This window comes from Stegodyphus dumicola, chromosome 5 (assembly GCF_044657685.1).
Source record: "Stegodyphus dumicola isolate Sdum_Otavi_A_Nest chromosome 5, ASM4465768v1".
Lineage (NCBI taxonomy): Eukaryota > Metazoa > Arthropoda > Arachnida > Araneae > Eresidae > Stegodyphus > Stegodyphus dumicola.
Window position 1 is genome coordinate 60,671,950 of NC_140772.1, and position 12,093 is coordinate 60,684,042.

Here is a 12,093-nt window from a genome sequence, read left to right on the forward strand (position 1 = left end):
GGTTTCCCTTGGAAAGTCCTCCACGAAAGGCATCCCTCCCTTTAGGCAGATAGCCCTTGTGTGCTTTGCCATAACTGAATAATCCAATCCATTCCTACATTTTCTCATATTATGCCTAGTTATACGTAAGAAAATTTTCGGAAAATATTTTTACGTTTTATGTATTTATTTAGCTATTTTTAGTTGAATTTGTAATTGAAATTGTTTTATATTCCCGTGCAATGCAGCACGATGTTCATCTGAAGAGAAAGCTGTGCCGGAAAAATTAAAATACAGGAGCACGCGCATTTAACATTTTGATAAATAGATATCTCGTAATTGTACTCTTTTGCTATCCAGAAAAATCGAGAATAAACCAGAATGTTCTCGTGCTGATTAAAAAGCTTATAAAAGCTGGAGGAAAACATCTCAATTTAGTTGTTTACTTACTGCTGTTATTGACTGTAGCGAATTCGCGGTGAGATCGGATTAGCTTTCTCAGTGTTTTAAATTGAGTTCTATTCAAAGTTTTAGTAGTTTAAAATACAACTACTGTGAGATATTGCGATATTGTACGAATATCTCTGAGGAAATTTCTGCATTTTGTTTCATTTCTTGTGATAAGAATACATTTTATTCACTTTTCATCGCACTTGTGCATTCAATTTATTACGAAGCCCTACGCACGCAACAATATTTCTTTTATACGGCACTTGAAATGCTGAGGGAAAGACAAGTGAAAATTACACTATTTCATAACTATGAAAACGATCTCCCCAAAATGATGAAGCATAAAATATCAGATGCAGAAAACAAGCAGATGATTTGGCTATTTGAACATGAATCCCCACTAAAAAAAATGAATTGCTAAAATAATAAATAGCTCAGCTCAAATATTTTTGACTGAAACGGCGGGAATGAAATGGAGATTAATGTAGAAAAATGTGATTATCAAATATTCACTCTTAATCTTCAATCTACAAAAACGAATGCAAAATTCAAAGATATTTTGCTAAAAAGAAAGAAGTATTTGGTGCCAATGTGTTTTTAAAAAAGTTAAATACTTTGATGCAACTTTTATGAAAATAAAATATGTTGAAGACGTTATCATGCGAGTGAGAGAGAAATTAGTAATTTTAGGAACACTTTTCACAGAATAATGGGAATTCAGCGGAAATGCTTTCTATTTAACCTGCAAAAAATATGCTAAAAGTATTCTGACATATTGCTGCAAGTATTGAAAATGCATAAAAAAGAGATAATAAAAAACAGAAGTATCCTAAAATCAGTCCCTAAACTTGACTAAACAAATAAGGAAAGCCCTCTGTTCAACTTATGCTGTTGCTTATAAAATATCGGAGGAATTAATTCAACAGAAAATTTTGAATTTACGTAAAAAGATAATAAAATTACATACAAATAATTGTTACAGAAACTGAAAGTTTCGCAAAAAAACAAGTAAACTGTGCATTGTTGAAGAGCGACTAGCATGGTGGGCTTAGTTTGCGAATACAAAACACGAAAACTAGGAAGAAACGTTAGAAAAAGTTTAGATAAAAATTATGGAAGAAAAAAATCTTAAATGCATCCGAAATGGTATATTTTCTAATCAAGTCCATTTGTAGTCAGATAAGGATAAAAAAATCTATCTGGGACAGTTAGCTTGGAATAAAATTTCATCCTCAATTAAAATCTAAGTATCTTATGTCTTTTAAAATATTTTTAATTTTTGCATCAGAAAATATATGTTTTTGATAATCTGAAACTGCGTAGTTAACGCTTATACTGATGAATCACGCCTTCACTCGCAAACAAAGGCAATGCCTGTTGTGCCAGGACGTTTTCAGATTTATTTCACTATTACTCATCTCCAGGTCTAAACACTACTTCATTTATGGTGTTATTGTCATCATCATTTTTACCATTCATATGCTAAGCAGTAAGAATGATTAATTTTAATTTCCCAACTTTCAGAAATTAAGAAATACTTTATTTAATCTTGTAAGGTTTATTTTAATTAATACATTATTTCTTACATTGAATCTTTTCTAATTCTGTTTTGTTTACTCCATACAATGTAATTCAGATCAGTTTAAATAACGAGCAAGCAGGGTTCCCTCTAAGCATCTAAGGTATGTACGTTTACGCGTGCACGCCTTTCAGAACTTTAGAGCACATAGAAAATTAATAGACGCTCATACAAACATGTCACTAATCAAAATGATAGTAACAGTAATAATTAAATTTTACATTACTTTTAAAATAAATCATAATGTTCGTTATGTATTCGTAGGTATTTAATACGCGCAACCGTGCTGCGCATACAACTGCAGGCAATGGCTGGCACGCTCGCTGTCTCCTAAACTGCGCATTGTTAAAAACAGAATATCACGTGGGACATTGTTCGCAAGTGTATCTAACAATATTTGTGTTTACGCATTATACTGTATGTTCATATATTTATATATAAACCATGGAAAAACTTTGTAAAAAGACGAGAAACGATAAATGATTTTAAAATCAAATGGCTTAATCAAATAATTGAAAGAGCGACAAGAAACAGTGAAAATATATTACGAATTTTAGTATAGGAAATATTTTATATGATGAAGGAAAGAGTTATTTATATTTAATGTCGTGATGGATTTTTTCTTGTGAAAAAATAGACAGTTAATTGGATTGAATTTTTAAAATGGCAATTAACTAATTAATCTTATGCAAACAGTGTAAAAAAAGAAGTAAATATCCCTTACTATCGGCAACAGAATTAACATGCGATTCCAGATAAACCTCAAATGAGAAAATCCACTAGTGATAAGCAAAAGTATTAATTGATAAAGTATTATTAACAATAAAAATGATCATTCCATTGCACTCTCTTCAAGGTATAAGTGATCACGTGACAGAATATGTTAAAATTCCAGAAAACTAGTGAAGTAAGAATTATGCTTTACCGCTTTTAGAAATTATTGGTTCCATTGCAAAAATCAACATCATTAAAAAACTCAAGGCATCTAATTTTCTCACTTTTAACTGTCGAAGAAGATGCTGACATTTTTATCACTATAACCAGTATTTTTATTATTATTACTATTTTAAAACTATTTTTGTAGAAATATTTCAATTAAAATCTTGTAATGCTTTTCCTGTTGTTTCTGCAATACAATAAATTTATAAATTTATAGAGTAAATAAACCTAATTTACGAAAAAAGGTTATATTTACTTCTTATGGAGCTATGCTGGTTAAGATAAAAGATAAATGAAGCAGCAGCTAAACTAAAACTTAAAATGTACCATATTTTGTTCAACAACACTGTGTTGCTTAGTGGGAAAATTTGGGTATTTGCGATGCTTCAAAAGAAGTTAAATTTCTCAGACGTATTGAAACTTTGATTCGAACGATATACACAGTATTTTCTAGATCTCCCAAAAAGCGGGATAAGTTTCAAGATACTGCCTTCGAAATAAAGCTATTGTCTTTAAACCGTTAAATGAATTTAGGTGGTTATCTAGGCTCTTTGAGCTAAAAGGAGTGCTTAAAATTACGAAGTATTGATTAAATATTTTAATAAAGATGAAGCAAAGAATCTTGTTTCAAAATGCTGCTTACATAAATTGGAAAATGCTTAATATCACGTAAATTTATATATTATGTATGATTTTTATGAAGAACTTGCAGCATTGTCTAAAATGTTTGAGTGGCGCGATTTAATACTACTTTGTTAGTGGTAAAGTAAATAAACTTAAAGAACAATATATTAACCACAACAGCCTTCCTTAGAGTAATGCAATGAAACTTCTTCCGGGTAAAGCCAAGGAGAAAAATGTTGAAACTGACAATAATACTGTGATAAATTTTATATATTTGCGTTGCTCTCATTTAGAGAAAGATTTCCTGAATAGGAAGTACAGGAACGGGCAGCATTTGATTTCGCCAGATTAAATGCATGTGATTTCAATTATACTACAGAACTAGTCGGGACGTTTTGCGTAAAATACTTAACATATTCAGAGGTAAGATATCTAAACTACAACAATACAATGACTTTAAATTTAACTTGTGTGAAAAAGATTAAGCGTAAATTGATATTAAATTTTTCAGATATGCTAATATTTTCATTACCGAATGGGCAATTTTCCGAATTTTCAAAATTATTGGATATTGACGGCATTTTATGGTACCTAATGTTAACTGTAAACGAGTTCTCAGTTTAATGAACTAAATAGACGTAAACAAAGCAATTGTTTGAAATAAAAATCACGTAGAAATATTAATGAAAGTAAAATCGTATTCAAATAATAGAAACCGTATCCATTTGGATCGTATATATGCTTAATGGTTAAAATCTGAAGACAAGAGAGAAAAGATTTATTATTTTTACGTGCGTACTGGTTCATCTAGAAGTATTAGACAGGCAGACAGATATTTAGATTAAGTCAAACAAAAGGTATCCTTAACGTTTGAGCTTGTTACAATCTAAACATAAATGAGTTTTATTACAATATGTTCTGTCGCATCGTGGTATTCAGCAGTACTTCAAATATTCAGACTAAATGGAATAGTAACTTATTACAATACTCTTAAATCCGAATAACTGCTTTATATTTTCTTGTGAATTACATTTAATACTTAATTGCTGTAATGCTAGTGGCAGAATTTTATTTGTTAAAGTATCCTGCTTTATTTAAAGTAAAAAAAAATCCGACGTGTACGCCACATGACTTCCTTGCACGGAATATTAAATTATACGCATTTTCCTTGCATTTCATTTAAAGTTATTGGATTGAATTAAATCTACTTCGTCGATGGCGCATAAACCACAATAAAATAAATTCACTATATTTGCTTACCATAGCGACACTCTGACGCTAGGTTCACTTAACAGCGTTACATTTGTTCGTATTATAACTCAGAAAGCATATAAATTTATATCATTTGAAAAATTCTCTAATCGTTGCCACATGTTCTATTCAAATACTATAAAAAATCTAAAACGATGTGTAAAAGAAATTAAGCAAGCAAAACAAAAAAGAAACAGTTTTCCACAAATGATTCAATATTTCTCATTCAATTAATTCATTTCTCACTTCCCGATAAGGCAAAAATACGTAAAAACTCAAAATATCTATATTAAAAATTACGAAGTAAACACTTATTTCCTCGAATAAATTCCAGAATGGATTAGACATAATTTAATTCGCAATAATAAAAGAAGGCGTTATCTTTGTTGTTGCGTAGCTTAGTTTCTCTAGATTGGCAACAAATCCGCTATTTTGCCAAGTTTAAAACGTAAACAAACATGTTCACCATCACAAAATTAATTAGGCTTAGCTGCACTTAAACAACTTTGAAATTGTTGATAACTCTACAAATATTACATTCAGATTTACTAAAGACATAAAAACCTTAACCGGAAGATAACAACAACATAAATCAATCATTTTTAAAGAAAAAATGCACAACTTACAAACATATAAGAGTAAAGAAACTGAGATTACTGAGTCGGTTAACAGAGTGGATAATATATATTTATATACGTTTGGTGTGGCCGATTGCAATCAAAATACGAGGTGCACATCTACATGTTATACCAGTCCTATATACAATATTTCAACGTCCTGAGGCTACTCGTTTTTGAGTTATGCGAGATACGTATCTACGTACAGACGCCACGAAAAATTGTCTTCAGAATTCATTTTAAATCAGTTTTATAATTTTATGGGTGAAAAGGAGTCTTTTATTCTGTCCTTACGTACAGATGTCACGCATAAAACATCGTTAAATTGCATTTGATAGCGGTCAAAATGGATATTTTCGTTGAAATATCATGCCTAAAAATTTTCGCGATTATGATACTTTAGTAAAAAGGAAGAATTATATTTTCTCGTGAAGGAAAAGATAACTATTATCAAGGTTAAAATTGTGTACCTATCTGTAGGAATTTAAATAGGTAAATCGTGAAATTTGTGCTACGCGCCCGCATAGAATTGAACAGGTTTACTACACTAAGCCCTTCTGGTATGGTAGTTGTTGAACTATCATCTAAATAGTCAAAATAAAATAATTAATAATAAAAGAAGCATATAGTTCTCTATCGAACAAAATACACTGGTGTGCAAAAATTAAGGACGAGACGGTTTTTTCAATATAACTTTGTACAAAAGCTTTCCAAATCAACGCATTTAATACCGTAAGATCCCCAATACGTAAGGACATGAGTAATGTAAGCAACACTTACTAAAAGAGAAATCAGAGGGAGAAAAAGAAGCTTTATTGAAAAAGTAGTATGGAGCGCAATGCGACTGAAGGCCGAAACATCCCTGTGATGGGTGTCCAGCAAGAAACACCCGGTCTTTAATAGGGGATATGATCTCCCCTGACTGCTAGGCAGGTTTCACAGCGTCTGCCCATGCTGAGAATGAGGGTGTCAATGAGTTGTTGAGGCATTGCTGCCCATTCGTCTTGCAGCGCCAATCGAAGCTCCGGAATCGTTACTGGTGGTAAGGTACGAGCTGCCAAGCGTCTGCCAAGAAAATCCCATACATGCTCGATGGAATTGAGATCCGGAGATCGTGCCGGCCAATCCATACGTTCAATATCCTCACTCTCTAAGAGCTGTTCGGCAGCTACTGTGCGATGACATGGTGCATTGTCGTCCATGAAAAGGAACTGCGGACCCATACCGCCTCTAAAAAGACGCACATATGGAAGAAGGATCTCGTTACAATAACGGGTCCCGTTGACTGAACCTGCGTCGAAGATGTGAAGGTCTGTACGACTACCAAGCATGATGCCTCCCCAAACGAGAACACCGCCACCTCCATACCTGTCCCTTTCAATGATGTTCGAGGGATGATTGCGGCTTCCCCGCTCTCTCCAGATGAGTATGCGATGAGAATCGCTACTCAGACTGAATCTGCTCTCATCTGTAAAGAGTACTCGTCCCCATTCATAGTCTCTCCAATTCCGGTGTTCCTGGCACCACAGAGAACGCCTTCTCCGATGGGCAGGCGTTAGAGGTACACACCGTACAGGGCGTCGTGCAAACAGACCACCACCGTGCAGTCTTCTGGCCACGGTAAAACGCGATATCGGTCGTCCAGTCGCCTGTATCGTGTGTCTAGCGATTTCTCCCGCTGTCTGCCGCCTGTTTCTTCTGGCCTGTAAGGCAATATACCGGTCATCTGCGGGTGTGGTTCCTCGTGGACGACCACTACTAAACCCCCTGATAGCTGTTCCTGTAGTTTGAAATTGTCTCCAAAGTCGTGAAACGATGCTGTGAGCAATTCCGAACTCTGCAGCCACACTTGTCACACTGCGGCCTTCCTCTAACTTCCCAATGATTCGACCTCGGGTAAAAGCATCCAGATGTCGTCTAACAGATTGATTATTCGCCATTTCTCGCTGAGGCAGCAACTCGGTGTGATTTTAACTGCTATACGGCGTGCAATCTCTTTGCCAGAAATACTGATCTTACACCGACAGCATGCTTTACTTACCTACAACATGTTTTGCACTTTGCCCTGTTACTCGCTAAAATTACTCTTCAGCTTTTCGTAATTCTAAACTAAGCTTTAACTGTTTGAAATCAAGATTAGTTTACTGAAGTATTAATTACAAGCAGAATTGAAAACTTTAAATTTCATGAAAGTATCAATCTTGTTATCGAAAGGGAAAATATGAAACAAATTTAATTCAATACATTTAATTCTTAATTTCGTAATTGATAGTATACATTTAATTCTGAGCCACTATCGCATCACTGAATCTGTAGCAGAAGCAATTGTTTTACGTTGTGGTTTTCCATGTTTTATGCATATCATTTCGATCAAAATGTATTTTAGTCTTAATGCTACCAGATGCTTGAATTTCTCTTATTCTTTTTCTCAGAGCCATGTTCTCTTGGCGAAACGAACTGGATGGAGGTAGAGATCATAAAAATGGGGAGAGGCAATGACTCGCTCCCGCACGGCACCGTCATCAACGTCACGTGTTCAGAAGGGCATAAACTCAACATCGGAAACCGGACAGCCAGGTGTGTGAGAGGAAAGTGGAAACCCAAGGAGCCTGTATGCGAGACCTGTACGTACGTAGAGTTTGTTTGCTTATTTCACATCTCTCCTTTCCATTTGATTATTCGCTCCTATCTGCAGTTCATCTGCTTATTTTTTACTGTATAAAATAATAACATTAATTATATTTCTATTTCTAAATAACATTATCTTTCTATTTATTTTACAAAATCTTATCCAATATTTGAAAACTCTACAGTGGCCGTGTGGTTAAGATTGCTGACATTTGAAAGTTCATTCGATATGGGTTCGAACCCATACAAACCGGCTGGTTGTACTGTTGGTTTTCATGTTATGTGAATTTCAGCCAGTTTTCACAGCCATTGCTGCACAAAGGCATCAATTCCCTTAGTGTTGTGACGGTGGGTCAAAGGTTATGGTATTGGCTCTGACTCCAAATTAATCTTTATTTTTACAATTCTGTTTCATCAAATAACGTCAATCCACGTTTTAAATCAAAAATAATTTTTATTTCGTTTTAGCAAATGTAAACAACTCTTTAGAACAATATCATTAGTAATCTTTTGTTGCCATTCCAAGAACAACAAAAATTGAATAATCTTTGTTGCCATTCTCAAAAAACAAAAACTGAATAATAATTTTTTTGCCATTCTGAAAACAAAAAAAAATAAATAAATAAAACGATATTAATCAGTATTTAAAGTTTCTGTACAAGTTCAAGCCACAACAATGGCAGCAGTTAAGTTTAACGTAGTATAAAATACTGTCTCCAAGAATAATTACTTAAAATGCATTGAATGTGCCGAATAAGCAATAAATATAAATAATTATATTGAATAAATATATAAATATCGTTGTATCGTATGCCAAAATTATCAGTTATATGAGAATGAAAAAAACATATCTTGATCATTCTTTACCTTGCTAACTAATTATGATGACAAAAAATTATTACTCTTCCAAATTATGTCGATGACATTTTCTTTAAATCACTTGGAATATTTTTAGCCAGCACGAAGAATTTTTGGGGGCATTATAAATGCAGCAGTTCACCCACAGCACATGGTGACCGATAGATGAAACTGGTCAAATACGTCATTTGGAAAACATTTTATTTCCATGAAGATAAAGCTGTGTAGAACTCGCAATTCAGTAAGGTTTTTCACATACACAGGAATATCTGTAGAGAATTAGAATTTGAAGAACTCAATGACACATTCATTGCTTACACGTGCGAAAACGAAGTAACGACGGGTACGAGACGAACTTACCTCCTCCCTTGCAACACTCGGTGGAATAATATCTCACAAATCCGGTTCGGTCAGACTTTATGCTTTTGCACTGAGCGATGACGATTATTTCATCGAACTGGCAGTGTAATAGCTTGCTTTTACTCTTAGTCTTCGTATGCTTTGCAATATTTCAGAAACTTAATCTAGCCAACATTTTTAAACTTTTTTCCAGAAATATCATTTTAAATTACGAGATCCCTTGATTTAGAAGTGACTTAAACTAACTCCAGGCCAATGCTAACCTGAAAGATTGATTGTGCCTTTAGAAATTAAGTTCATGTCCGATCAGTTGCATTTGGATCTGATAACTTATTCAAAATGGTCTTAAAACTGCAAAGCTGTCTTATATAAAAACTCTACTGTTCATACATCGGCTGTACCTCTTAAATCTGACAACCTTGAGAATTCCCTTGAGAAAAATTAGAGCAAAACAGAAAGCTACCCCTTTAGGAGTTCTTATGTGTGAGTAAATACATAGATGACAGACTTTTAGATTTGCTTACCAAATACATAATAGTGAGATATCACAGGCAGAACAGAAAACAAGAAAAAAAGAATATTCATTAATGCTTGTAAAGAACGTTTTCATTGTGCTGTAATATAAAACTTAAAAACCTAAGTGGATGTTTATAGTAGATGCTTGTAGTGTTTCTGATTACACGGTTGATAGTCCAACCCCATAGTACTCACATACCGCTTTCACAGACTGCTTTCTCAGCCATAGATAACGAATACTGCTTGTACTTGTTAGCGCTTAGTGATAACAGATAGCGAATTCCGCTTATGTCTATATACTGCGTTCTGAGCATTTTGGGTTTTCAGTTGACATCCTGAAGAGCTACAATGCAACTGAATATAAAACATTAACAAAGCTGTAAAGGCAAAAAACGCGGTAGAGGGTTTAAAAATTTTTTCAGTCGGGATTGTAACAAATCCACAAATAAATACAACAGATTCTAACCGTTTCGAATCATGAGAATTGCTGGAGCAGAGGGTTCACGAATTCCATCCAATAAAAGTGTTCTATATCATCTTCGGTTCAATACTATTTTAGTACTTTTGAAATGATATGATGCAGCTATATTAGTAATTTTAAATTGCATTAAGGCTTTAGTTTCAATTATATTAACAACACTGGAACGATTTAAGCAGTTTCTCAACGGATGTGTTTCGAAATTATAATATTTAATTTAACGCCTAACAGAAATCTTCTGTTCAAAAACTTATTGCATGTTTGCTAAGAAACCATCAATGCATTTGTTTTGAAACCATGAGGTAGCAAATTGCTAAGTAAGAAATAATATTTAATTTATTCTTTTAGTTGCTATTAAATGCAGTAATTCTAGATGGTAATATTTTCAAGGCTTTAATAACTAGTCTACTTTTACCATTTGTTGATAAATCAAATGACCAAAATTTTTTTTACTTACAACCAAATTAAAAGCCTTATTAAATATGTAAGCAACCTTATAAATTTTAGTAAAGAAAATATGTCACATCCTCTCCGTTTCAAAGACAGAATTAGACTCTTAGACAGAATGCATCCGTTTCAAATACCACTAAAGCAACTTTCATTGAGAAATGCAAGTAATTGTAGTTGACTAGTAGTAGCATTTTCAACAATTAAAATAGTGAAATCTGATCAGGAAACATACTTGGGCATTCTCAAGATGACTTAATGTTGCTAAACCATAACCCATATCTTGACAAACTCGGTGGAAGTTTTTTTGACTCTTAACTATAATAATTCAAAATCTATATATTACGTGAAAAGATTACAGGTACACAGTTAAACCTTCTGTGAATGAAAACATTAGAAACCAAACTTATTTGAAACTAAATTAGTAACTTAAAAATAGATTAAAGCTCTTGTAAATATATTAGTAATTTCAGCATATGTTTAAGTGTTTGGTGCGAGACAAAACAAACGAAACACTTTCTTTCTCCATCGCAACCAATTATATTCTAGCATTCCCAAACTATCTTCTTTACAGTTAAAGAATATCTACAGCATCTAATGTTTACAGGTATGAAACTTTTGATGCAGCCATGAATAGTGTCGAACGTTTCATTATTTTAGAAAAGAGTCATTCTTTCTACCGATTACCTATATTTTCAATGGAACTCAAATACAGATTTTAAATTTTTGAGGACTATTATATTACTATTATAGCCAGTTTCTCATAGATTTTACTTACAGTTTAGAGAGCGAGCGATTTCTCTTTGAATTTGGCGGTAATAAGGCTAGGCTCTTTTTTCAAAATCCGGATAACTTATCCAATTATCTAGTTTTATTGCGATAGTTCCCTTTTACGTTATTACGTTTCTGCATACCTTGAGGTAATTCTAATATCTTTAGCTCTATGCTAGTCCCTTAGTAGCACTTTACTCATAAAAGTATATAGGAAATTTAACTAAAGTTTAAAGGGATAAAAGCTGTAAAAGTATTTGAAACGATGTCAGAATGCTAAGTTATATTAGTATGTGACATTGTTTTTCAACTTATATTGCTCACTTCACCATTCTCATTTTGTGATAGAATGCCATCCGCTTCCCTATGTTTTTCTTATAGTACGCCACCTTGCGATTCATAAGTCATGGAATTCTAATTTGTAAATATCACCTATTTTAATAGTGGAAAATACGTGCGAGTATTCCTCTTTGGGATAAATGTATCTGACTGTCAGTGAAGTAGTCATACGCTTCATATCGTGGAATACCAAGCAGAGTGAGCGGAAAGTGGGAAGGAAGGACATGCATTTGCTATAACCATCATGCAAAAGCAGT

General features: G+C 33.4%; 1 protein-coding gene across 4 annotated transcripts in view; it reads left to right on the plus strand.

Moving 5' to 3' along the window:
* Hasp (Hig-anchoring scaffold protein) overlaps window positions 1–12,093 on the plus strand; it is an 818,047-nt gene that overhangs the window by 679,251 nt on the left and 126,703 nt on the right. For all 4 annotated transcript variants that reach the window (XM_085816685.1, XM_085816688.1, XM_085816687.1 and 1 more), the window contains one exon: window positions 7,872–8,063. In XM_085816685.1, coding sequence (XP_085672811.1) covers window positions 7,872–8,063 — 192 coding nt within the window. The remainder of the gene's footprint in view (window positions 1–7,871; window positions 8,064–12,093) is intronic.